The sequence below is a fragment of the Emys orbicularis genome, chromosome 24 (genome assembly GCF_028017835.1).
Source record: "Emys orbicularis isolate rEmyOrb1 chromosome 24, rEmyOrb1.hap1, whole genome shotgun sequence".
Classification (NCBI taxonomy): domain Eukaryota; kingdom Metazoa; phylum Chordata; order Testudines; family Emydidae; genus Emys; species Emys orbicularis.
In genome coordinates this window covers 13,062,784-13,090,754 of record NC_088706.1, presented here as the reverse complement: position 1 = coordinate 13,090,754, position 27,971 = coordinate 13,062,784, and the positions used below count along the sequence as shown (strand labels likewise).

General features: G+C 49.7%; 2 protein-coding genes across 2 annotated transcripts; one reads left to right on the top strand and one right to left on the bottom strand.

The window, feature by feature from the left end:
* Positions 1-1,610: 1,610 nt before the first annotated feature.
* Positions 1,611-16,584, bottom strand: SGTA (small glutamine rich tetratricopeptide repeat co-chaperone alpha). Its single transcript, XM_065421953.1, has 12 exons — positions 16,477-16,584; positions 12,893-13,028; positions 10,271-10,374; positions 9,915-9,999; positions 8,409-8,508; positions 7,091-7,195; positions 6,761-6,899; positions 5,869-5,931; positions 5,424-5,461; positions 3,975-4,064; positions 3,431-3,554; positions 1,611-3,081 (listed from the first exon to the last, which is right to left on the bottom strand). The coding sequence occupies exons 2-11, from the start codon at positions 12,990-12,992 to the stop codon at positions 3,440-3,442; spliced, it is 939 nt and encodes a 312-aa protein (XP_065278025.1). The 5' UTR covers positions 12,993-13,028; positions 16,477-16,584; the 3' UTR covers positions 1,611-3,081; positions 3,431-3,439.
* A 759-nt stretch (positions 16,585-17,343) lies between these two features.
* Positions 17,344-27,971, top strand: THOP1 (thimet oligopeptidase 1). Its single transcript, XM_065422163.1, has 13 exons — positions 17,344-17,462; positions 18,715-18,918; positions 21,059-21,207; positions 21,782-21,889; positions 22,628-22,730; positions 23,150-23,310; positions 23,864-23,999; positions 24,086-24,452; positions 25,374-25,575; positions 26,106-26,292; positions 26,635-26,763; positions 27,387-27,523; positions 27,785-27,971. Exons 1-13 carry the CDS (start codon positions 17,447-17,449, stop codon positions 27,941-27,943), a joined length of 2,058 nt encoding a protein of 685 aa, XP_065278235.1. The 5' UTR covers positions 17,344-17,446; the 3' UTR covers positions 27,944-27,971.

Here is a 27,971-nt window from a genome sequence, read left to right as displayed (position 1 = left end):
AGTTTGAAGCCCTAAGAACAGTCTTAAAATGCCATGCCCGTTCTTGAACAGTCCATAATAAAATTTGTGGTGAGGTGGATGTTGTTTTTACAACACTGAATTTAAAATATCCTTTGGGTAACGCTCAAAAAGACACAAGAAAATAAACATGGTGACAAGACAACCCAGGTGGGAAAGACGCATAAGGAACCAAAGCAGTAAAGTCAGTCAAAAAAAGGGAAATGAAAGCAGAGTGCAGTCCCCCGGGAGTGATTCTCGAATTGTGATCTTACAGCAGCCTCGAAAAGGGACGAGAGACCCCGACCACTGCTCACGCAAGAACACGCTGCAATGTGTCCTGCCTTGCTGACGTAAGAGGTTTTACTTAATGTGAAAAAACATCATAAAATATTCTACTCTAATCAAGTCACACGAAAGGGACATCACCAGCCTGAAACCTTATTGCTTAAAAATATTGAATTTAAACTAATCTCTAGCTCCACAACTGCCCCATAGCTTTGTGGTTCTACAATTTCATGTTCCTGGTTGTAACTGTTTCTTCTCTCATTACTTTGGGAAAGACCCACCTAAACAAAGGACACAGACTCTAAAAGGGAAAGCAACAAAACTGTCTTTATACAATGCTGTCAAATGCACAAAATGAAACAAGAATAAGACATTGTTTGTTTCACTGAGCTCTTTCATTTCAAGTAATCTTGGGTGTTACTGATAAAAATCTTGAGACAGAAGTATGATTTTTAAATTGATAGTGTCCCTTTAAAACACGTCCTTACATGTATCTAAAAAACTACTGCTAAACTGCAATAGTTTAAGGGAAGAATTTAGGTCCAATATTTTCCAGGAGTTTAAGTAATAATCAGCTATTGCAACATTTAATGATACATTTCCACCAATTTTAAAAAAATTGCTATGGGACCAGTTAATTTTCAAAGTAGCAACATTCCCCTGGTTGCAGCACACTGCCAATGTAGGACACCCAGAGTGAAACTGATTAAAAGCTGCATATAAATGAAGTGAAACTGACTAGCCTATTTTCAATGGCCAAGCTGAGCCAATAGTAAATAAGCTGCATGAAACGGAAAATTAGAATATTTTAAAATGTAAATTGTATCAGTCTAAGGTGGAATTGGTAACAAATGGAGACACAGATTGCTAAGTAGGTTATGAATTTTAGCTGGCATCTCTCCCTTGTTATTAATGTTCAATGTAACTTATAAAAGATCCTGTCAGGTTTCTCTTGCCAAATTGCTTAGAAATATGCAGGGAGAGAGTTTCACGTAAAGGAGAAAAACAAGCAGCAAAGAGGGGTAGTGAGGGGGAAAGAAAAACCACATGTAGGTTTTCTCCAGTTGTAACTGTTGCACAGTGAAAGCAAGGTCTCCATCCTGCAAGCGCTGGCACCACGGTGGATTGCTGTATCTGGGCAGATCCCACTGAAGCGAGCAGAGCTCCATACAGGTGCAGCAGTCCACTCATGAGCGATCTGTCCCAGGCTTGGGGCCCAAATTAATTATTCCTATGAAAAGACTGGGCAAGCCAGTCACACCCTGTGGCTTATAGGCTTTGCTGTTTTGGTCACCTTTGGTCAAAAGGGATGACAAAGAGAGCATCAAAGTATTTTATTCTCCACAAGTTACAGTGACCACAGTTAGAGTATTTAAAAAAAGTTGTTTACAGATGGTATCAAAACAACAACAAAAACCTATTTACTTGGACGCACACTTCCCACCCCTCACTCATCCCCCCCCAGGGTTTTTAATCTCTTACACCTACCCAGCTTTAAACTAGATGATTTTCTTGCACCTGGCAATATGAGACTTCACACACATCACCTCCTACTCTCTGAGTTACTCTAGCTTGAACCTCAGGTTTATAAAGTCCCTCTGAGCTTGACTAGTGGAATTTCCAATGGATTCACTTACACATTTTGAAGTCAGTCCGCTACTGAGCGCCTGAACTACAGAATCATTTTGGTAATACTAGAGGTCCTGGTAGATGCAGGACATTTATTCTGATAAATTACATGGGTCCCCTCCCCACCCTGCCTGTAATACACTGAGGCATAAGAGCTCCTTGCCAGTCCCACAGTTAGTGACCAGTCAGTATATTATGGATCCAAACAGCAGTTTTATTCCACCAGCTCACATTCCCATGTTTTCAGCAACTTGAGCCCCTCTGAAACGGGTATCTGCAACTCCCATCTCTATCACAGAAGCCCTGATCTCTGCAACCACTCACACGCGAGAGACAATAAAAACTAAAACTTCTAAAAACTTGAACTAAAAGGAGTCAAATCTTCTCCCTCCCCAACTACCGCAGAGAGGACAGCTGACAAAGATAGAACCATGACTTTTGTTTTTTTAAAACACTAGATAAATTGTGTCATTATTGGCAAAAAAGATCTGAAAAAAGTGTATCAAAAATGCTCAATTTGAAGGAGTCACAGAAAATGGTCTTACTCCAGGCAACCCATGCCTCAAAATACACTTACACTCACAAATGCCTTTAGAGATGTCCACCATCTTAATCTCCTGTGTAGAAACCGCATCAGCAGTATCGCTATGCACCCGAATGAGAAATGCAGTGAACATAAGCAATTTTTGACACCCAGCTGTTGGGTGCAAGGAGATTCAGTGAGCTGCGACGGGTTAATTGCATTTAAACATTGGCGTCTCTTCAATATGATGAAAAGATGTAAGAAGGGGAATGGAGCTGTTCACTCCTTTTAAGCAGCCGGTCAGGAGGGTGGAGGCTTCTTACAGTGAAGAGTGCTGTGTCCTTGAAAACGGATTAAAATCCTCAACGTAGCAGGTAACAATGTGGTTGGTTTTCTGAGTTCTAGAAAGACAATTGATGCTGGTTTGTGTTTACTGCTTGCTGGATCTTCCAGAGGGAAAAGAGGGATTTAGGGGCAGGCACAGGGAGTAGGGGAAGAAAATGAGAATCTGTCTTTAACATGCAGGTCATATAAAGTTTTTTTTTTTCTGGTTTGTTTTCCTTTTTCTCTCTTTTCCAACTGGAGAAATGGCAACACATACATGGCTTCCAGTTTTTTATAATGAAGAATTCCCATGGGTAGCACTGCAAAGACAGGAAGACAAGACATATTTGTGATTTTTGTTTTTCAAATTGCCCCTCTCCTAACCCCTCTGCACATAGAATGAGACTTATTTGTTTGATGGCCAGCAAGGGACATGTAAATAGCACCTTGTGCTTCTATAGTATTGTTCAAAGCACTTTACAACCACTAACCCTCGGTGTCTCTCTGAGGTATGGTGCTATCACACACATTTTACAAGTAGGGAAACAGGCACAGAGAATGCGTGAAGTAGGTTGTCCAAAGACATGAGACGGATCTTGAGTAACCAGCATAGAAGTAAGTCCCTGCTCAATAGAGCTGGCTTGTATAACGTAGGGCTTATGAACTCACCTGGTATTCTCATTCCTGCTGATCCTCGTTGCTAGCACTGGGGGTTCGACTCCTGATCTGACTTCGTAACTGTTCTATTAGCTCTGGATTCTGCTGCTGCATCTGCTGAGCAAACTGTTGACCTCTGAAGGAGAGAAAGCGACACATCTAATCAATTTGTCTCATCACGCATGTCAGGCCGGGTGACCAGATGTCCCGATTATATAGGGACAGTCCCTATATTTGGGGCTTTCTCTGATATAGGTGCCTATTATCCCCGCACCGATTTCTGACACTTACTAACTGATCACCCTAATGTCAGGGCAGTTTGGAGCACAGAGAAGTCTAGCACTGCGACCAGGGGATACTAAGTTCCCCATGGCACAAGAGACACCCCCTGTTCTATTTAAGAAAATAAGTTGGGGTATGTTACTGAAAGGCAGGGGGCGAGACTAAAGTTTTCTGGAAGGTGCTTGGTTGTAAATGAAGCTTTGACTTTTGATCAAGAAGATTGAAATGCATCTATTGACTATTCAAAGAGGTGGAAAAAAGTCATTCGACTTACGCTTGGATAAGGCTGGCAAGGTCGTTTGGGGAAGGGCTGGCTCCTGCTGCTCCCATAGGATTCTGACCACCTGAAATCATCCCAGACATTCTGCAAAGAAATATTTATTGCTCAGAATAAAGAGAGATGGAGATTTCATTTACTACAAGTTTTTTTGGTAGGCACAAAAGTTACTTTTTTTGAAAGGCAGCACAAAGCATGTCAGTTTCATGATTAATGAGGAAAAGATTTGGCTTGCTAGAATTAAATTTAAATTAAGGCGCTCCTACAATTAGTGTGAAGAGCCAGAGTTTCTTATGGGATTAAGCGTAATCCAATCCCTCCCTCCTCAGTTCTATTGCTGACTGCTTGGCCAGACATTCAGGAGAATCGTACTGAAACCCCTGCCGCTTGCCTTCTGAGCTTTAAGGTCAAAAAGCTACATACAGTAGAACCTAATTCACCATTTGTTTATTAATTTCATCAGCTGCAGTTTCATTTTAATGTAATTGAGGTTATCAACAGCACAAGAGCAAGTGGGCTGCAGTATAGATACTGTAAAGATCTTCGTAATAATGGGCCTTGCTACAGTATCTGCTATTGTGGTCTTGAGAGATGTGAAGATTCTGCCTTGTGCATGCATGGTTTATACAGGAGGTTCTAATGCATTAAGAGATCTGCTCACGGTGTGTCTTCAAGTCAGATCTGGGGACACCGGAAGGCCAAAGGTGTTTCAACTCACGGAAGACAGAGGGACTATGTGCGGGCAAGATGGAGCTTATCCGGCCTTTTGTGTCGTTAACAACATTGGCTGTTCAGTTCCAACTGCAGAGCCTCTATTCAGAGCGATGATGGACGAGGCAGAAAGAGCCAATTGCATATGGGGACACCAGATCTTTGGCTTGTAAGCCAAGCCAGTGGGATCAGGAAATCAGAATAAATTATAACATCCCCAGAAATCCGTTCGAGTACCCCATTTCTAACTGTAATTGTGCTTTTAAGTGGATAAATAGAAGAGTCACAAAGGCTTATCTATGGATTTTATGGCCTGAGCACCTCACAAACACTCATGAATTTGTGCTCACAGCCCTCCTGCAATGCAGGAAAGTATCCCCATTTCACAGACGAGGAATGAGACAGAGGTGAAGTGACTCGCCAGTGACGCAGGACATCTCTGGCAGAGCCATGAATCAAACCCTGAGTTCCCGAGCCCCAGCTCAGTGTGGTAACTCCAGGCCACCTTCCCTCCCCTTTCTGCACATCTTTACTATACAAGTCCTTAGCATGTCAAGCCACGATGAACACAACTGGTACACAGAACAAAATAACGTGTTGCTTTAAATGCCTTCATACACGTTTATGAGCCCAGAACCCACCAGAACCTCACTTCAGCCGTACCCCAACAGCCAACCAAAGCACAAAGTCAAATGAGTGATTCAAAGAAGAAATACGAGACGGTATCGAACTTACAGCTGTTGTACTTGTGGATTGTTCATGAGGTTCGATGCCTATTTAAAAAGAAAAAGATTACATCCTATTTAAGAAGTGCCTGCGTGGATATACAGATGTCGTGCCATTCAACTCCACAGAGTGAAGGCAGCGACACTAAGGTATATTCATAGGAAGAGTAGCGACAAGAGAAACACAGTACAACACACAAGACAAGGCTGATCATGCAAAGCAGGGAGCCTCTATCACATCCTCACATCTCACACTGAAAAGCCTATGAGTAAGTAACTGGCTCTTTAGCTTTAATTCAGTCTCCTCAAAGCAATCCTTTGATGAATGAAATGAAAACAGATCTGCTAGTGAAATGTCTGAACTCCCAAGGCCATGCATCAATACATTTCGTTCCTTACATCCAAATACACAGACAAGATGCAAGCTGGCTGGGATCTAATGTGTGCAAATTTACCATGCTCATGAAGCCTGGGTTATTCAGCAATCCAGCTAAATCAAATCCTCCTGTGCCTCCAGTCTGCAAGGAGGAAACCAAATATAAATGTAGACAGGCACAATAACAACATCCACCTGCCTCCAGTACAGTTCACAGCATGCTGCAATTAACCTAAAGGTGTATGTCTTTAAACAGAACATCGATACAGCTGCAAATCATTCTGTACTCAGATTTCTGATTTAAACCTAAACAAAGGTAAGAGTGACTGTTGCTTAAGGTTCTTCATTTATACTCTTGCCATAAGGGCCTAATTCTCATTTGCACTAAAGTCCAGTGTAAAGGGCCCTTAGTGGAAATGAGAATCAGTCAAACTCTAAATACTCTGGCCTGAAAACTGAGTGTGATCAAGGATATTTTTCCCTCCGAAGTTTGTCCCTTTTTAAAAGGCCATCAAGATAAGAAAACATACTTCAAAGATCTCCTTCCTTCCTACTAGTAAGAACTAATGAACACAGAGTTTCATGGTTAAAATGCAATAAGAGAGTAAACATTATTTAGGGCTGTGAAACTCTGCTTTTTAGTTTCACTTTTTCTAGGCATTTTCCAGATAAGCCCAGTGCTGCTGTGTTTGGGTTCCCAGCGCTGCAGGGAAGTTATTCTAACTGGGTTTTAATTGTGTTATAAACTGCCTTTTCCCCTACTCCTCCCCACCATTACCACCTTATACGGTACACCTATATTCCAGACTTAACCCAAGTTAACAACGCCGTCAGATACTGAGAGACATTAATGTAGCAGTTACAGCTGGTCAGTAACACTTTAAAGTAGCACAATGAAGACATTTATTTTTCGCCCCCCAACCCAGCATAATTCTTGGCTTGGCCCTCAAACAGAATGGGAAAAAACTTACTGGACTAGGGGTTTCTTTCATTTTCTGTTCGGCTATTTTAAGGTTTGATTTGTACGTTTCGTTGTCTGGATCCAACTCCAGGGCTTTTTTATAGTAAATGACAGCTTCTGCGTGTTTGTTTAAACTGGAGAGGGCTAAGCTATTGAGAGGGGACATAAAATAAAGGACCGTTATAGAAGGTTACATATCAAAGATCCACAGACCATTAAGCACTGGATATTCCCTAGTTAGCATTCTGAAGTAGAGCACCACGACCAGTATCATTACCACAGGACTTGCCATTCATTTTGAAGTCAACACCTTTATAAAAAAGCAGTTGCCAGTACCTACCCCATTCTGCCGTAAGCTTTGCTGTAGTTCGGATCAATGCCGATCGCTCTTTCACAGTCTCTGACGGCTCCAGCATAGTTTCCTAATTTACTGTAAGCCGCAGCCCTGGAGAGTGGAGAAAGCAATGCACAGGAAGCTGAATATGCCAATCAAGGTCACCCTTCATGCTCCCTCTTCAGCGCCCAAGGGAAGGTTTAAACTTAAAACCTGACTTCAGCTCAGATTCTAACTTGGGTAACAACCTACTGCCATCCTAAGCTCCCCCTGTAGTTTCAGGTGAATGCACTATCCTCCTTCATTTTCTCTCCCAAACATATCATGGAGCATGGCTCCGCCCCTGCGCTGTCTCAGAAGTGGCTGATGAGTGAAGGAGACGTATCTACTAGTTTGTAGATTTGTTCAAATTGGTATTGTTCAGGATGGAAATTGATCTCTTAATACAAGATATCACAGCTCTATGCCTTGATTTCTCAGGTCAAAATAACGTTTATGCTCTTCCCCCGCCCCCAGTCTTCTCCCCCTCCCCCCCCCTCATCACGCACATACACAGGTGGAGGCAAAAATATATATATAAATACTGGAATATGCTTGTTCATGCCTCAATCCTGCAACTTCTATTGAAAGTAATCAGCACCTCAAACTCAAGCCCTCAATGGTCACATGATACAGGCAAAATTCAGGAGGGGAAGCCAGCTTATGAAATGATTTTTCCAAAGAGTTGGACATGCATTGAGGCTAATAGGTTAATTACATGGCCATTTGTATACATGCAAACATAACTGTAAGTATAAGTTGGGCACGCAGGCTCTGAGCCAAGTGAATGGGTGTCTTTCCATTGATTTCAATGAACATTAGATCAGCATTTTGTGCACACAACTGCATGCTGAATTCCTTGAAAACCAGGCCTTCAATCCTCAACCTCTGAAAGATCAGATCTTGTTTTGCTGCTTCGTCCATTATCAACACAATCCTTCCAAATCTGTGCTGTCTGCCGCAGCTACAAAGGGGTTTTCGAGTAGAGCCAGACAGTGTTACTTGGTATCCATATATCTCATCAAGTGCTTAATAGGACAGGGATATGGAAAACAGCCCTACCTAGAGATGCCAGTGCCACAAGGCAGGCAGAAGTCAAAGGAAAACACGTCAGCACAAGTTTACAAAAGACAAAGGACAAACAATAAATTAAGAACAGTCTGATAAGGTTCAAATCAGGAGTCTGACCATGCGAGGGCCCCATAAACAATGAAAAATGAGGCAAGGCTCAAAATACAAGAATGTGAATATAAAAACCCGCAGAGAAAGAGTTAACTGTCAGTACCTGTTGCAAAAATATACTGCATTTGATGGATTTAATTCAATTGCTTTTGCGTAGAAAGACACAGCACTTTCAAAGTTTTCTGCCTTCATTTGTTCATTACCTAAAGGGAAAAACAAAAGTCTCTGTAACAGGTCAAACAGATGAAGCAATTAGAGCAATGGGCCGGGGTCTCAATTCTTCTTAGCCTCTGCTTAAAAAATAATGCAAAAAGGAGCATGTAGATATGCTGAAAACTCCACCCTTCTGCACATCCCTTAGAACAGAGGTTCTCAACCTTTTTCTTTCTGAGGTCCCCCAAACATGCTATAAAAACTCCACAGCCCACCTGTGCTACACCAACTGTGTTCTGCATATAAAAGCTAGAGCCAGCATTGGGGGTAGCAAGAAGGGCAACTGCCTGGGGCCCCAGGTCACAGGGCGCCCAGTGAAGCTAAGTCGCTCAGGGACTTGGGCAGCACGGCTTCAGCTTTCTGCTCTGGGCCCCAGTGAATCTGATGCTGGCTCTGCTCGGCAGACCCTCTGAAACCTGCTCACAGCCCCCCGGGGGGCCTTGGCCACCTGACTGAGAACTGCTGCCTCAGAATATGTGCAACTGGGAGATCTGCTCAGCAAACAGTGCAGGGAGAAGACTCCAGCAAGGAAACTGTAGGTCTTTTAGCATTATTGGGCTTCCAAGCTAACCACGGCCATTTCAGAAGGGATCCTGCAGGCTCCCTCATTAATTTCCCTTCAGCATCTTTCAAGCCCACAATCGCCATAACAGCTTTCAGTCTCCATCCCCAGATTCATTGAGCCACGCAGCACTGCTCTAACTGGCCACTAGGGGTGCTGCAGAGTGGGGAGAGTTTCACTTTCTTCCAGGATGAGCATGCGGTCTTAACATTGCCGGGGAAAGGGGTTACAGTCGAGAAGAAAACCGTGCACATCTTTGCCATGTTCCAGTCAACGTGTTCTTTTCCAGGATGCAATGATCAGAGCGAACGCTAACGGGGTCTCCTAGCTAGATTCCAACTGGAGCCACTACATTCTGCCACCTAAATACACTTCTGCAGTTTTAGTTGAACATAGGATTCTGCCCCTCCTGCTTGAGAGCCTGCTGAGGAGCTGCCAGATGCCCATACAGAGGGTGCTGCCTTTAGGTGGTGGAAGCAGTTCCTATACATACAGTCTGAACAACATTCCAGCACCCTTCTGCTTCAGCAGCACTCTGGGGAACTAGCAAGACAAAGGCATGCTCTTTCATCGGAGCATAAAAACTGGTGAATCGCCCACACGGGTGGAGCATTCTCTGACCCCGCAAGGGTATACACAGAGATGAACCCGTTCTTAATTCCACCCCACTGCTCCTAATTACATCGCCCCTCACAATTCCTCTTCCTTCTTGCTGTGTAGACCTTCAGATACTTTTTGAGTTAAGCCTGCCTGCCTCCTTCGTTGTTAGTTGCCTATGCTGTATATACCATGTTATCTTTCCCCTGTCAATATACCAGCCCAGTATGTGGTTACCTTCAGTCTTAAGTCTTTCAGCTTCAGCCATGTCTTCTTCCGAGGGGGTGACTGGCTCAGAATTTGTTCTGACGTAATGAGGCTCCTTATAATATCAAAGAAGAATAAGAAAGCTGTGCTTTATCATTGGTAATTACTATAAACCAGTGCTCTAATTTCCCTGACACTGCATCTTTAAGAGTTAAATGCTTCCAGCTTTTGACTCCCCCAACGGGGCGACAGCTGTGAAACTAAGCACAATGGGTAGCTTTCCACTGTTTTAGTTGAAATCTCAGATCTATAATATTATTAATAAATACCTTGAGCTTAGACAATGATTTTCATTAGTAGATCAGAGAAGTCTGTAGGACACAAACCTTTCCTGTAGCAGCTTCGAAAATTTCAGGGAGCGTTTGAGACACAACCAGATCTTGGTCTTCCATGGATACTCCAAAAGCAGTCTCCAGGCATTGGATAGCAACTGGGTGGGAAGGAAGGTGGGCATTTAACATTCCCCACATCCTCTAAACACCTGTTTGTGTCATTCCCTCCCTCCAGTGGAGTCTGAATTTATGAAGATATCAGAAATATAAATGTATATGAAGCAGATTACATATTGGGGCATAATCTAGCTATGGAGTGGTAGTGTGGAACAGTTGAGAGTGCCTAGGACTATGGGGTTTTATTCCCAGATCTGCTACTAGGCGTGAGACACACCTAGGGCAAATCACTTCCCCTCTCTGCTTGTTTCCCCATCTGTAAAATAGGGACATTAAGTCCCTAAGGGTATTGCAAGGATTAATGTTTGCTAAAGTGTTTAGGGAGAGGCCCTTCAATGAAAGGAGCTACGGAAGCAAAAGTATGACAAAGAAATCATTTAGAAGGGCAAAGTTATTTTAGGACAGGTTGCCAATCAGAAGAGAAACGTGGAACCACAAGAGAAAAAAATCCCATTTAGAAATAAAGAGAATTGCAAAGTTTACAAGGTATGTGAACACAAAAGTAACCCTAATGGAGTTGCGGTTGTGTAAGCAAAACATTTCTAGCTAGGTACTCATATGGCCCCATCCCTGTAGTATCTGACAGAAACAAACAAATTTATCCATACAACGTCTGTGAAAGAACGATCCCAGTTTTATAAATGGAGAAACTGAGGCATGGAGCGATTTAGTAACTTGTCCAAGGTCACCTAGGGAGTCTGTGGCAAGGCTAAGAATTGAACCCAAATCTCCTGGATCCCAGTCCAGTACCTTAGCCACAAAAGGCCATCTTTTCCTTACATCAAGGATAACACCGCATTGATTAGAGCATCTAAAACCTCATGCACAAGCCATTAGCTGTTGAGCACAAGGCAGATTCTAAAGGATCAGAAGACTGCAGCAGTCCTTTGGCTACAGTGGCAGGCAGGTGCTGGAATGAACATTATCTTGCTGAAGCTGGCACAGTACCTTACATGCCGGTGTTTTCCCAACACACTTAATGGAGATGTGCAAACCTTGGCTCCAAAGACAGAGCTTCTAGAGTGAGTCACAAGGGCAACCTCCCCATAGTCTCAGATGACTTTAGGGAGGAAAAAAATCAATATTGCCCACAGATGGCAAAGCAGATCTACACTCCTGCAAGCATACGCAGCATCTGAAGTGCTGAATTATCGTTTGCATGTTTTTAAAAAACTTAAATGCAGGGGGTTAATTGCTCCTTACTAGCTCTTTGAGCTGCTTGCTATAGCCTCTCTGGCTATACACTGGCAATACCAGAGATAGAAAACAAAATGGGCAACTCCTCTAACACATGCATCCGAAGAAGTGGGTATTCACCCACGAAAGCTCATGCTCCTATACGTCTGTTAGTCTATAAGGTGCCACAGGACTCTTTGCTGCTTTTACAGATCCAGACTAACACGGCTCCCCCTCTGATACTCCTCTAACACTGGCTCCTGCCCCCCTCTTTCACATGTCATTACCTACCAACGTTCCCAGTCCTGGGTCAAGGACGGTGCATTAAGGACAGACCTAAGGACATGCTGGAAGAGTTCAGCCTAGCAGAGCCCCTCTACCTTGTACCTTTATATACACAGCATCCCGCACTTGAAATAATTTTTCCATGCTTCAAAGAACCTTCTCTACTTCTCCTTTGCCTACAACGGTCACTCCCTATCCTGGCTCTGGCTGCACCCTCTCTTTCAACTAGTCTCTGTGTGTGCTGCATTTGGGTGAAGGGCCATACGCTCCTATCGCTGGCACAGTCCTCCCATAGTAATACCCAGGGTCGCCCACGGGGAAGGTTCTTAACATCAGGGTTGGAAAGCTTCCAACAAGTATAAGGTATTCATTTTTAGCATTGCATTGTACTATCAGAAGCTCCCTGATCTCTCAGTCTTGCAGAGCATTTTGAGACTTAGGGCTTTGTCTACAGAGTGGGATAATGTGCACCATGGGGTGGGATTTCTAAAGCGCACTAACGTGTCGTGCGTTAATTGGTCCGTGTACACCTTGCTGGTGAGCAACAAATACATTAAAGCACACTAGGAAACATTCAGTGCACACCTGCAGGTTCTACACGGACCTGTGAATGCCCAGCACATTAGTGCACTTTAGAAATCACACTTCCATAGGACGTATTGCCCCCCGCAGACAAGCCCTTATCTAAGCCCCAACATAGCAAGTCTCAGACTTTGGATCAGTGTAAATTTCAATTGCCAGATATATAGATATAGATATATAGATAGATAGATTCCTTTCCTGGGTTAGCCTGTGCTTCTCCTGGAAGAGGCTAGCAGGAAAGTTGTTCTCTTGTCTGGCTGCTTAACATTTTGGGTTCCCTTCTCACTAAGATTTCACTTCATTGATTAGGAAGGCTTAGGGACTACAGCACCACAGGAATTGTACAGCTGAACGGGAGGCAGGCAGTAAGGACTGATCTGCTTGGGGTTCCCCAAGAGCCCTGGAGCAAACCTCTGCTCTAGAAGGCATGAACAGGGAAGACACCCACCCACTTACCTTCTAAGCTCTCCTGGGCATCAGGAGAGAGACCCCCATTCTGTAGCTGGTCATGTAGGAACTGGATGATGGAGTATGCCAGGCGCCTCTTGTCAGCCATTTCGTCTCCCCGTCAGAACTTTTTGCTCTGATGTCTCTTAACAAAAAATTTACAGAAAAAAAAGGGTTCAATTTAATGAGCAACAGGGCAAACAGTGAGGTTCTACTAAGTAAAATACAGCTATCCATATGGAGGGGAAGGATGGTCCACTGGTTAGGGCACTAGCCTACAATTCAAGCCTTCAATTCCCAGTTCTGCCAGAGACTCCCTGTGTGAGCCTGGGCAAGTCACTTCAGCTCTCTGCCTCAGTTTCCCACCTGTAAAATGGGGATAACAGCACTGCCCTGCCTCACAAGGGTGCTGTGAGGCACTCAGATACTACGGTGATGTGGGCCACATAAGTACCTTTGAAACACCGGTCAAGACAGAAGACACTGAGCACTTGAAAATCTAGCACAACCCCCTACTCAGAGCATATACAACCATTTCAGAGAGGGGAAACTGAGCCCAAGAGGCAAAATGATTTGCCCAACATTAATATCAGAGCTGGGAAAAAAATTCAGGGATACCCCACTGCCAGTCCTGTGCCAGTCCACTAGCTTCCTACCATGCTCTGGGTATTTTTGGCTCCTATGCAACTTGACCAGGTTAACAATAAAAGAAACTTTTAGAGTCCTATGCAACTTGACCAGGTTAACAATAAAAGAAACTTAGTGCAGAGTCAGAAGACGTTCTGAACAGGTGATTGGGTTCAGTTAGCAGGGGAGCGGGTAAAGATTCAATTAAACTTCGCAGAGTCTAAATTTCAATGAGACACCAGAGCAAAATAATAGTCACCTGAAAAGCACAGATCAGAACTGAGTGGGACAAGTTATCACTGCTGATCTCAAAAGTGGGAGGGAAATGGGGATAAAGGTCTTATGTCAAGCTCATACCATGACTTGGGATCACACCCATCAATGACAACTGACACCAGTCGTGTAGCACAAGGACCAATTTGACCATGAGACACTAAATGGAAAACCCTTCTGCCCAGATGGACAGTAAAAAGGTTCCACAAGACACTTACCACCACATGGAGACGAGCCTGTTTGCTGGATAATACTTATAGTCATTCTACTGTTGCATGTGTGATTTTAGTGCTTGAGAGTCCTGGGGACTGAAGTCCTCTATCCACATAAGATAGACACAGCATATGCGGCAGCAGGACAAGTTTACCCACATATCCCCAGCCAATGAACCTTAACCCCTATCTAGTTTAATTAGAAACCAATATCATATAATTCATTAAGTTATTCAATCAACAAGATACTCCCACCCACATAAGCTCTACCTGTTTCTCAGAAAAGAGAAACTCTGATCAGTCTCACACTGAACGGAATTAAACGAACGCATGTCCAAAGAAATAAAATAAATGGGTTTTGTTAAATCATTTCACAACTGTATAAATGCAGGCATCAGTAGGGCTCATTTATTGGGAGGAAAAAGTTTCTATCCTTCCTTAAACTTAGAATAGTATGTCCTGGGGCAGAAAACCCTGATCCATACAACAGCCACGTAACATGGCAAGCGACCAAAACATATTTCAAGTCTTAGACGGAAAGTGTCTTTACAAGGACACTGGGTGCTTACCGCACAGAACAACAGTTACCAGAAAGATTCACAACTATTTATGTGCCTGCCAGATGGAAACTACTGAAAATGATTAGAATCTCCTCCACAAGCAAAGAAAAACACACAGATATCCCAATCAAAATCTTCAGTACCATTACCTATCAATTCTCCATGGACAGTTCAGGTGAGTAACTATTAACCCACAACTTCTCCTCCTTCCTGAAACTTGGGGCCAGTCTATAAATCAGATGGCACATCAGATCATTTTACAGGGCCAATCATCCATAAATTTAGCAACTTCCCTAAGTCTTGTGTGAGTGCATGCATGTGTGAGGGGGAGAGGAGTGAACCTAACAGGTAATGATCAAGTGATCTCTCTCTTGCCATCCATCAACACCCTCTGACAAACAGAGGCTAGGGAAACCATTCCTTACCTATCCTGGCTAATAACCATTAATGGACTTAACCTCCATGAATTTATCCAGTTCTCTTTTAAACCCTGTTATAGTCCTAGCCTTCACAACCTCCTCTGGCAAGAAGTTCCACAAGTTGACTGTGTGCTGTGTGAAGAAGAACTTCCTTTTATTTGTTTTAAACCTGCTGCCCATTCATTTCATTTGGTGGCCCCTAGTTCTTATATTATGGGAACAAGTAAATAACTTTTCCTTATTCACTTTCTCCACATCACTCATGATTTTATATACCTCTATCATATCCCCCCTTAGTCTCCTCTTTTCCAAGCTGAAAAGTCCTAGCCTCTTTCCAGAGTCACCACTGCTATTTCAATACAAGGTAGCCACCCTTGCTTTTAATCAAATTTAAGAACATATAAGGCTATCCCCAATGCCCAGGAACTCATGCAGAGATATACTTTTTTCAAAGGCCAGGTCTACACTATAGACTTCTGCCAGAATAGCTATGTTGGACAGAGGTGCGATCCTTGATCAGTGTACTGGAAGAAGCCGCTAAAACAGATATGGTTATACTGCCATAACTGCACGTTTACTGGTTTTGTTTGAGTGTATGTGGAATAAGCTAGATCAGTAAAAATGTGCTTTGCAAGTATAAGCTGTGTCACACTAGGAGCTCTTTGCTGGTATAGTATAGTTTAGACGTGGCTTAAAGCTTGCTCACGGTTTTTGTATTGGTATAACTGTGTTGGTTCGGGATGTGATTTCTGGGCCAATACTGTAGTTATACTAGTACCAACCATAGTGAGGATAGTTATACTGGTATAAATATGCTTCTATTGGTAAAGCTTATTCCCCTCCCCATATAAGATTAAGCTGCAATGGTATAAGCATATTTATACTGGTATAACTACGCCCACAATAGGTGGCTGTACTGATTTAGCTACAGGGGTGTAGTTAAGGCAGCACACCTTCGGTGTGCAGACAAAGCCTAAGGGTTTTCCAGAGACACGACAGTGATGGGTACAAGACAGGAGCTGTGCAACGCATCACAGCTTCCACATTCGCTTTTGCTTTCAGGAAAACAGACTCAGCTGCCAGCCGTTATTTAAACCCGACCCACAGAAAGCCCCAGGCCAGCAGCTGCTTTCTGAAAACAGCTCGTCTGGGAAACAGGAGTCCCATGGCAGTTTCAATAACCGATATCCCCCGCCAGCCCCCACCCTCCAAAGCGGCTCCCCCCGCCAGCCGCCCTCGTTCCCCAGCCGCCGCCCCAGCCAGCCCCACTCCCTCAGCACCCCGCCCCCTCCCCACAGCTGGCTCCCCCCGAGGCCCCCAGCCGGCCCCCTCCCCAGCCAGCTCCCCAGAGGAGCCCCACCCCCAGCAGAGCGCTCTAGAGACGGGAGGCTGAGGGGGGGCTGCTCCCGGGGGGACCTTCCCGAGTCCCCGGGGGGGGAGCAGGAGGACGGAGCCCGCCCCAGCCCGGGGGGCCCCACCCCCAAGTGCACCTTGCTACTCACCAAGCGCCTCCGAGCTCCTCTCACCCCCACCACAGCCAGGCGCACACTGCGCAAGCGCGCAAGGACCCGCTCCCCTCCCGGCCACCCTCCCGCCTCTCCAGCTGCGCAGGCGCCAAGGCTTCCCCGGAGCCTCCCTTCAGCGCCGCATGCGCAAAGGAGCGGGGCCGGCCAGCCCTAGCAGGCGAGCAGGCGCAGCGCGTCGCTCCCCCGGACCCGTCACACGGAAGCGGAAAGGGTGTAACCGGAAGTGCTCCGAGCCAGGCGCTTACTATCGGGCACTGACACGTGTGTGGCTGTGCACCAATGCATTGTGGGATCGCGGAGGGTAGCTCATGCAGCCGCTCTTCCCCGAGATTGACCATAGAGATGTAGGGCGGGGCGGCGCTAAAGACACCAACACAGAGAGAGCTCCGCCCCTCCTCTCCCCCTTTGTGACACGGGGTGTGTGCCCCCTGCCCTGCCCCAGGCGCTGAGCCCCCGCCGGCCTCTGCCCCCCTTGTCCAGCAGCCCCCCCCCCCCAGCACCGTGCCCCCAGTTCCCCCCCGGGGCTAATTCTGAGGGACCAGCCCCCCCAAGCCCCCCTCGAGCTGGGCTCCCTGCCCCGCTGAGCCCCCCCCCCCCAGTGCTGTTACCCGCAGGGAGCAGTTCCCCCATGCGGGGGGCAGGATCAGGACCCTGGTCCTGTCCGGGGGGGGCAGTGCCCTCTCGGACTGGGGGTCCCTGGGGTGCCCCCCTGCGGTGGCCAGGCCACTCCAGTGCCCATCCCCGCACCCCTCCCCGGGGTTGGCCAAGCGCAGTCCTCCACCCTCCCAGAATCCTTCACTTCGCCCGCTTCTCTCCGCCCCCCCCAGTTCTTTGGCTGAGCAGGACCCAGGGCAAGTTCCCGTGTGTGGGGCTGCGCCGCGCTTCTCGGACTGGGGCGAGCTCGGTAGCAGGATCAGGCCCGCTGGATCCGCCCTTCCCGCACGCCATGGCTCCCCCCACAGGTACCCCCCAGCTGGGGAGGCAGGGGCACGTGGGGGGCCAGGGGAGGGGTAAGAAGGGCTGCTTGGGGCTGAGGAATTAAAACAGGCGGGGGAGTAATGGGGGGGGGGGGGGAAGGGAAACGGGCAGGGGGAGTAATGGGGGGGAAGGGAAACGGGCAGGGGAGATGGTGCTGGAGTGGGGGTTGGGCATGGAGGCAGGGTTGGGGAGGGGATGTGGAGGTGGGGGGCATGTAGACGGGGAGGCAAAGTATAGGGTGAGGGGAGTAGGGCATAGGGAGAGGGTATAGGGTTGGGGGGGTGGCAGTGTGTATGGTGGGGAGAGGAAGAGCAGCGAGATCAATGTTGGGGCGGGGGGGGAAGGAGGATGGGAAGTTGGGGTGGGGGGCAGAGTAAAGGAGATGGGAATGGGAAGGCGGAGTGGAGGGAATGGGAAGCGGTGAGGCAGGTTTAGCTGGAATTCGATGATTGTAAGTTGGCGAGGTGCGTGAGGTAATACCCTTTATTGCACCAGCTCCAGTTGAGTAAAAGGTTTCACCTCACCCACCTTGTCTCTCTCATATCCAGGGACCAGCTCGGCTACAGGAGATCACTTGTAAATCTGAAGCTTTCCAACCAATATTCCTCTCTCTCTCTCTCTCCGCCTCTCAGTTGGGCATCTGCTCCTGACTGTCTATTTAAACTTCCCTTGCAAGCAAGGAGAGACTGCTCCCCAGCTTGTAAAGGGCTGCCGGGCTGGAGTGAGATAAAGCTCGCTGCTGTGGAGTTACTCCCAGCAGCATCTGGGTGGCAGCTCTGCATCTGGGTCTGCTGCAGTCACTGGTCTCCTCATTAAGGCTACACTGAGGTGCTAAGGTGTAATCTTCCCATCACCTACCCCCTGCTGCACCAGTTCTTTGTCATTCTTTGTGTGTGTTACTTTCCCCCCAAACCAAAGTTTCAAAGCTCCTCCACAGATCTGTGCCAGCCCTCCTGCAATAACAAACCTACGTGTGTCTGATTGAGGGCGGGGTAATTAAGGGATCAAGTTTTGGTTAAGGGGTTGCCATAAATGAGGGGGTAAAACATTGACTGGAAACAGTTCCGTTTACTCTTTGGTTCAAACAGATCGGGTTCTCTTCTGAGCTTGTTACAGGGCATCTGTGGTATTTGCCAGACCTGTCTTTTGAGTCCCTGCCTTATTAATCTGTGGGTGAGCTCGCCACACTCTTCTAGGGCAATATCTTATATGTAGATCTCTTTCCTACCTATTCAGGTAACGTTGTGGACAGCCAGTCCCACAGACCCCCAGTGAACCGACTAAGATGGGACCTGACAGCAGAGCAAATAGAAAACATGACCGTGGAGCTCCTAGAGAGGACCAAGCAGGTGTATGACCGGGTGGGCTCCCAGGAGCAGGGGGAGGTCTCTTATGAAAATACCCTCAAAGCTCTGGCTGATGTGGAGGTGGAATATACAGGTACGTGGATGAACAGGATTTGGCTGTTTTCTGGAACCCTCTATAGCTCTTGTTAGTAGCTGAGTGCTTTTTAGCTCGTGTGCATCTCTAGTGTCTAGAATAATTGGTTTTTCCTTGCATAACTCCACTAGCCTCTCTCTTACATGTCCTCGTTAGTGTTTATACAGTGGGGCATAACTAGGAAGAGTGGGATGAAATTGGATGGGAAACAGAGACAGAATGTCAGGAAAAATCTGCCTGACGATGAGTTTGGCAGTGGGATGGTTTCCAAGAGGAGCTGCTGGAAGCCCCACTAGTTGTGATTTTTAAAAGCAACACTTAGGACTTTGAAGTTGCCTATTGCTGCAGTATCTGGACAGAGGGCTCGACAGTGTGCTGTAGGAAACAACCAGGCATCGGCCGAAAGACGATTGGGGGACCAGGGCTTTTCCATCTCTAGCTTCTATGATCAGATGTGGGATGGGCACACATGGGTGTGAGCTCCCTTCTCTGTGTAAACAATGTATTTCTTTTTAGAACTACAGTTAAAATGCTGTGAAAAAATAACACCGTGTTTATAAATGAAGCTGGCCTCAGGGTAACACCTGTTTATTCTCAATGGTGCATAAATCAGACAACCTTCCCTGCTTGCAGTATCTTTTTTCCCTAGTCTGACCACCAGTGGTGCAAGGGAAGTGTCATGAGTTTGCACCCTCCTTCTCTGATTTTTCCACACACAAAAAACAAGTGTGTGTGGGAGATTCCTTACTAAGCAGAGATGGTGTTAAAATCTGCAGACCTGTCAGCCCTTTCCGGGCACACCCGAATTCTCTGTTCAACAGAGAATTCTCATGTGGGGACAGCAGTGCCCTGCTGCGGGGTTTTGTTGTTCAGGGCTGCACAGAAGTGGTGGTAAGGGATATGCTCCCTGCCTTTGCCTTCTGAAGTGGAAATGGGCAAGGAGAACACAGGCTGTGGACCCGGAGGCTTTGAGAAGCATCCACGCTAGAACTGCATTGTTTTAAAATGTGATTATTTGGGGTTTTTTTAGTCTGTCTCAAAAGACCTTCCTAGCAATTAAACAATTAAAAAAAATCAGAGTTTGGAGCACCTCCCCAAACCAAAGCACCTCCCCCTACCCTGTTATCTTTGGCCAAAATCCAACCCTGCTGGACTTTATCAAATCCCTGAGTTGCAAAACGCCCAAGTTCTTTGTATGATGCAGCTTCCAGCATTGATTGCTCCAGTGAGGAGTTACAGTAATGAGGTTTGCTGCGGGAGGTGTAGCCCTTGAGGTAGATCCAGTGCCCACAACAAAGTCGCTGTGATCTCTAGGAGGGGAGCACTAGGTACTCTGACTGCTAGGTGCCTTGCTAGCATGACAGTGGTGTTCTCCATGCCAGTTCTGCGGTGATAGCTGGGTGCATCCTTCCCAGCCCACGCTGACCTGAGGGAGAGTCCCAGGGCCCAATCCTGAACCCCCGAGTTCCTGGGAGTGGCAAACGGGATGTGTAGGTATTTCCTGATTACCCAGCAGTGCTCTGTCTAATCCTGTCTCTCCGGTTAAGCAGACAACAGTGGTTGTGTATAGGGCAGCATCTTTTAACAGGGACACGTTGTCTGGCCTCCACAGCGTCATAGGATTTCCCCTAGAACTAGGGCTTGAATTCTAGTGCTCATGAAAAATGGGAGACAGATGGCACCGGTCAGAGCCAGGAGTTAGATGGGCAACCGCTGTGCGAGCTTCCCCACACCACTCTGCCTGTGTGTCATGGCAGGCTGGGTGCCAAGGGTCAGGTGTCACCAACACCCTACATAGTATTGCCAAACAGAGCCATATGATGCTTTCCGGAGCAGTCAGAAGCCAAGATCTTTGCCTCAAGGAACTTGCAATGTAGCGTTGACACACAGATCTGGCTCTGAGACCAGGAGGCTCAACAGAGATCTCAAGGACTGAATGAGCTGCGGCGGATCGAACTCCGTGCTAGAAGGGGTTGTTCCGGGTGAGGTGTGGGACGTGCCAGTGGGAGCAGCTTGCCTTGTCCCCACTTGGGCTATGTGTCAGGCTCCAGACTGTGAAACCGGCACCTACTTCAAACACTAACCCTGTAGCGCTCCGGGGCCCTTGCTGCAGCCTGAGCTCCTGGCTTTGTTGTTTCAGTTCAGAGGAACACGCTGGACTTCCCCCAGCACGTCTCCCCTCGCAAAGATATCCGCACGGCGAGCACGGAGGCGGACAAAAAGCTCTCGGATTTCGACGTGGAGATGAGCATGAGGCAGGACGTGTACCAGAGGATCGTCTGGCTCCAGGTTCAGAGGAAGGGGGGGGAGGATAACCTGAGTGGCTCACAGTGCTGAGTAGACGACAGGCCCAGCATCCCAACAGGGAGTGCACAGGGACCTCCCTATAATTTCAATGAGTCCTTCTCCCTACTGTCGGTCCTATTCAGTTTAGAACTAAATCACAATGTGAGGGCAATATCGTCTAGTAGTTAGAGCAAGAGACTGGGGAATTGGGACTTCTGGGATCTAGTCTCAGCTCTGACTCACTGTGTGACCTTGAGCAAGTCCCGGCCCTTTGTTGTGCCTCAGTTTCCCCATCTTTTAAATGAGGCTGGTGACCTTGACCTACATCCCATGGAGGCTCAGGGTTGGCTAATGATTTGTAATGTGGCTTTGGGATCCGTGGGGACCAGCCTCTTGAATCTAACCCTTCTAGGGGGGTGTTTTCCTCTAGTTCGGGGTCCGCAGACATTGAAACAGGCCGTGCGTAGGACCTACACAGATAACTTGCTGTGGCTGTGTCGCAGCTGTAGATTAGCAAACCCCACTCCCTGCACTGTCGCCCCTTCAGCTCTGGACGCTCCCCCTTTTTGTCTGACAGGAGAAGGCGGAAAGTGCTTCCCTGAGGCCTGAAGCGAAGAGGTATCTAGAGAGGCTGATTAAACTGGGTAAACGAAATGGTCTTCACCTCCCGGAGGAGACGCAGGAGGTGAGACTGTCAATAGTATGGTAAATAGCTGTACAGAGGGGTAACTACGGCTAAAGGAGTGTGATCTCGTGGCTAGACCAGAAGACTGTCAGCCTGGACTCCTGGGTTCTATTCCTGGCTCTATCACTGACTCAGGGCACGTCAGATTTTCCCTCCTGTAAAGTGGGGATAATACACCTGTCAGCCGGGGGAGCTAATCTCTGTACCCTTTGGGATCCCGGGCTGAAGAGAGCCACAGTAGAACATAGCAGCCTCGGAATGACAGCAGCCCTCAGCCCGAGAGCGATAGTAACATGAAGTTTGCATGTGGGGGGCAGAGGTTCTGTAAGGGAGCTGGGGAACAGTGAGCAGATTTAGCTTGACTAGGGTAACCCTCCTCTCACGGGCCGCACTGCAGCAGGAAGGGCTAGAGGGCGGTTGGGGGACTTGACAAGCAGGGGAAATGAAATCAGCCGATGGCCGGATGGACCTTAAACACCCACCGCTCCTTGAGCTGGCCACACACAGACGGGCCCGGGGCGTGATGGCCAGGCTTCCAGCAGGCGTGATCAGAGATTGCCTGTCCCGGGTTGAGATCTCTGTGTCTGCACAGCCGGCCCTGTTGGGAGAGAAGCCAGTAACAAACACTAAGGGACCGGGTGCGCACAGAACTGACCTCGCACTGCCAACGGCGATGCTCAGCTTCCTCCCCCGGTGTAGTTGGGTCTGACGACGTGTCTGTCTATATTTTTTCAAAAGAAAGTCAAAGCCATTAAGAAAAGGCTGAGCCTGCTCTGCATTGACTTCAACAAGAACCTGAACGAAGACACCACCTACCTGCCCTTCTCCAAGGAGGAACTGGGTAAGGGCTGCTCGCGGTCGGAGGAACCAGGCCTACTGGCGCCTCCAGAAAGATTTGCTTCTCCTGGCGCTAAGTCTCCAGAGATTGGTTCATCCCCCTTCTGTGACGATGACCCGTCTTCTCCGAGCTCACTCTGTAACTGCCCGATCAAGCGGGAATCTGCCAGTAGAAATAACTGGCAGCTGCTGCTGGCCTGAGCTTGCTTCGGTCCAGGTGAAGCAGCGTGAGAGTTGCCAGTTACACCCAGCTACAAAGCCCCTTTTGGCTGGTGCGCTCGCCGGTTTGCAGGGAAGAAGGTCCTTCCCGTGCTTCCTGATTAAGCTGCCCCAGAGCGCACTGCCTGGGGAGCGGCATGGCCGTGTGGGGGTCTGCAGGTAACCCTCAAAGTCCGTCCGTCTTTGTCTCCTCTCCTCCTCCAGGGGGGCTCCCCGAGGACTTCCTGAACTCCCTGGAGAAGACAGAGGACGGCAAGCTGAAGGTCACCCTGAAGTACCCGCACTATTTCCCCCTCATGAAGAAATGCTACGTGCCTGAGACGAGGAGGAAGGTGGAGGAAATGTTCAACTCCAGGTGCAAGGAGGTAGATGGATGAAGGTCTTGGGGCAGAACTCCTGAGCACGCAAACCTGTTAGCCTAGAGCACAGCACTGGCTTTCACCCTAAGCCACAGCCTCCCATCCAGGCCACTGACGTGGGGGCCAAGCGCCAAAGAGTGTTTCCGTATGTAGGTCACCGGTGCCAGCTGTGGCCCGGAGCCCCTTGGTGCCGGCTGGCCAAGGGCACAGGGGAAGCGTCACCCTGGCCCAGATCAGTGGCGACTGCAGGCCACCATCATCTGAGGACAGTTCAGTGGCCCATTTGAAACGAGCGTGGTGGGACTCAGGCCAGGGGCCTGCGCCACCCAACCCGCCATCCCAATAACCATTCTCAGTGGAGAAGCCCAGGGTTTGAAAGGGTGGTGGAGGCTCTGGCTGGGCTGTCTGGTTTGGGGGGTCCTAGCCTAGCCTTTGGGCGTGAGGGCACTAACTTGCTGCTGCTTTCCCGGGGTGGCTGCTCTGTTCCACCTTGGCCTTTGTGCCTCCTCCCTGCCCGGCACTTCCAGCTCCACGGGCTGAGCTTTCTTCTCCGTTGCAGGAGAACTGCTTGATCCTCAAGGAGCTGGTGGACCTGCGGGCTCAGAAATCCGACCTCCTGGGCTTCGACACTCACGCTGATTTCGTGCTGGAAATGAACATGGCGAAAACCAGCAGGACCGTGGCTTCCTTCTTAGGTACCGCACCTGGCTTTGGAAGGGGAGGGGCTGGGTTTTCCTGCACATCCTTCTCTCATGCATCTTCCCCCTCTTCGTCTGTCCAGATGAGCTGTCCCAGAAGCTGAAGCCCCTGGGGGAGAAGGAACGGGCCGTGATCCTGGACCTGAAGAAGAAAGAGTGCAAGAAGCGGGACTTGGAGTTTGACGCCCGCATCAACGCCTGGGACATGCGCTACTACATGAACCAGGTGGAGGAGACCAAGTACAGCGTGGACCAGAACCTGCTGAAGGAGTATTTCCCCATGCAGGTGGTCACTGCTGGCCTGCTGGACATCTACCAGGAGCTGCTGGGCCTGAGCTTCCACCCGGAGGAGCACGCCCAGGTCTGGCACGAGGACGTCCAGCTCTACTCAGTGAAGGACATCGCCTCGGGCAAGACCATCGGGCAATTCTACCTGGATTTGTACCCCCGGTGAGTCCCCCGCAACACCAGAGCGAGGGAGACGGGCTTAGGGGCCAGATCCTTGGGGACGGTGGATCTTGTAACCCAGGCACACGGGGGAACCTCCTGCACCCCCTTTGGAGTGACTGGGGAGTCTGTCTGCAGGAGGGTTTTGGGCTCTGGACTCCTTCCCAGTGTGACTATGGAACCGGTTGCCTATGGCTAGTCGGGCAGGGTGTGGCGCTGCCATCTGAGGGTGGCAGTTGTGTTTGTGGCTCTCTCCTTGTGCCATCCATCCCTGGCAGTACGTCAGCACTGCCCGCCTTCCCCTCAGAGCGGCGTTAGCTTTATCCCTGCAGTCAGCAGGGCCTGACTACGAGGTGAGGGCATATGGTGCTGAGTGGGGTTTCCCACTGTCACCCAGCAGCTCTCCATTGCGCCTTGCTTTGGGGTGTGTTCCTTGTCTGACACCTCCGTCAGGCCCAGCCCTGGGGTGTTTTCCCCATCCCTTCTGAGCTGCAGTGACAGCCACCCCCACAGCTGCCAGAGAAGTCCTGAATCCCACGTCCTGCAGCCTCCCTCTTCTCTCTGGTGGGTGCCTGACCACCTCCGCTCCCACCAAAGCAGCACAACAAGCGCCGAACATCCAGCTCCCCTATATAACTCACCCTGGGGAGATGGCAGCTGGGGGGCTTTGCCATCCCAAACCACTTGCTAGGGTCAGCTTGAGATCTGCTGTGTGCTCCTGCAGTGGGATTGGCTCTGTCCCTCGATCCCGATGGAGAAGGAACAGGGGTCCGGTTGGTCCAGCCGATCCCAGCGAGCACTTGGCCTGCATGAATCCGTCAGTGCCTTGTAGGCGACCCCTGGGCTCTGATAGACTCTCTAGGTGACGGGGCTGGGCTGGATGTGCTGGTACGTCCGTCTGACAGTCTCCTCCACCCACTCCAGGGAGGGGAAGTACGGGCACGCGGCCTGCTTCGGCCTGCAGCCGGGCTGCCTGCTGCCGGACTCCAGCCGTCAGATCTCCGTCGCTGCCATGGTAGCCAACTTCACTAAGCCCACGCCGGACGCGCCGTCCCTGCTGCAGCATGACGAGGTGGAGACCTACTTCCATGAGTTCGGCCATGTCATGCACCAGCTCTGCTCACAGGTAAGGGCGGGGCCACATGGGGGGCAGCGGGGCGCTGTCTCTTCCTAGCGCCACAGAACGCTGCAAGGGGAGAAGGCTGGAGCACTGGCCAGAGCCAGGCAGAGAGCAAGGGGTGCAGACGTCCTCCTGCACAGCTCTGCCGGTGCCCCTCGATCCTGACCTGCAGCTCCTCCGACACTCTGCTATCCCACCCAGCTCTGCCCATGAGCCGCAGCCCCCACTTTGCCAATCCATTGCCACACTCACGCGATAACTGACCGTTGTGCCACGCAGTGCGGCGGCTTGGGACAAGCGAACACTCCCGGGGACAAGCCTGAGAGCAGCAAACTCATCTCACTTCGGATGGAGGCTCTAAATTCCAATCTCCGCGCTTGCCAAGCCCGATCATTGAATTGTGGGCTTCCAGTGGCCAGCTGGGTTGGCTCATTCCTCACCCCCAGGTGGGCACTGACTGGGACAGGGGGGATCTGGGTCGGTATTCTGTGTCCGCTCCGACTGGGCTGCGTTGTAACAGCGTGTGCGTCTCGTAGGCGGAGTTTGCCATGTTCAGCGGGACGCACGTGGAGCGGGACTTTGTTGAAGCCCCGTCTCAGATGCTGGAGAACTGGGTGTGGGAGAAGGAGCCCCTGGTGCGCATGTCCAAACACTACAAAACCGGCAGCCCCATGCCCGACGAGCTGCTGGAGAAGCTCATCCAATCCAGGCAGGCGAACACAGGTAGGCGCCATGGTGCCTTCCCCTCCCATTGGGGTCGGCCTTGTCTCACCCCCCTGCTGTGCCGGTGGGGGGTGGGGTTGGCGGGGAAGGAACCCACCTGTGATCATTAGCAGTCATGGGGCAGGAGGGGCTGCAGGTCCGGATTGAGGGGCATGAGTGGGGGGCTCAGTACTGGAATAGTGGGAGGTTGCAGGACAGGCTTGGGGGGGTCGTGGCAGAGCTGGGGGGGTGGGGAGCAGGCACTCGCAGCCGGTCTCGGCCGGCTGTTACCCACCCGCCGTGGCCTCCCCGCGGAGGCGCTGTCTGGCTCACGCTTTGCCTCCCTCTCCCCTCCTGTGACAGGGCTGTTCAACTTGCGTCAGATCGTCCTGGCAAAGGTGGACCAGGCCCTTCACACCCAGACGAAGGCAGACCCCGTGGAGGAGTACGCCCGGCTGTGCGAGGAGGTGCTGGGCATCCCCGCCACCCCAGGTACCCACCTGGCACTGATGGGCAGGCTGGCTCTACAGGCACTGGAGAGAGGGGCTGTGGCTGCTCCCGCCCAGTCCACGGTAAAATCTTCTCTCTGAAGATCACGTCAAGGGGAAGGAGCTTTTCTTCTCTTCCTGGCCTCCTGCCTCCGCACGGTCCAGGGCAGACTCTCAAAACGCCCGGTGCCAACTCGGCGAAAGACCAGCAGAAATCGCTCCCCTGTGCCCCACAGCAGGGGGACTAGAGCCACTGGCTATTCCCAGCCCCAGCCTATCAAGGCAGCTTTGCCTTGCTCTGCTTGGGCATGTCAGCCACAGTTAGGGCGGCATGTCGAGGAGCGCTGGGCTCGGGGAACGAGCCGTTCACTCCATTGGGAGCAGCGTTAAGCGAGTGCCGAGAATGGTGGAAAATCATCTCCCCCTTCCCCCCCCCCCCCCCCCGATCACAGGGAAGTTGATATGATGCCTGGGCTGGTAAATTTCCACATCGGGTTTTTGCAGCTTGAATCAAGGATGTCATGGGCCAGTGTGTCTCCCCCCGCCCGCTCCTCGGGCAATTGTCTCAGTGCCTGACTCCTGCAGCGCGTCTCTTCAGCAGACCATGTGTCTGTCTTAATTCCCAAGGTACGAACATGCCGGCCACGTTTGGCCACCTGGCTGGAGGCTATGATGCCCAGTACTATGGCTACCTCTGGAGCGAAGTGTATTCCATGGACATGTTCCACACGCGCTTCAAGCAGGAGGGGATCATGAACTGTAAGGTAATGGAAGCTCCTGTCTGTCTGTCTCCCCAGTGCATGATAGAAATGCTGCCTGCTGTGGGAATATCGGCCCCGTGGGAGGGGCGAGGTGATCCGCGGGGAGACCCTCCCTGGCTGTGATCAGCCCAGAGCATGCGGAGGGGGTTAGCACAGGCAGCAGCATTGCGGGATGAGAGCTCTCTCCCTCGCTGGTCTCCCATGCCCTGATCCCTCCTCCCCCTCTGTCTCTCTCCCCCCCCCCCCCCCCGTCTCCCCCTGCAGGTGGGCATGGATTACAGGAACTACATCCTGCGTCCTGGAGGGTCCGTGGATGCGTGTGACATGTTGAGGAGGTTCCTGGGTCGAGACCCCAAGCAGGATGCCTTCCTGGCCAGTAAAGGACTGAAGGTTGAGTCCAGCTCGCTGCCTTCAGCCTGCTGAAAACCCGCCCGCCGCCCTGTGAGTAGAG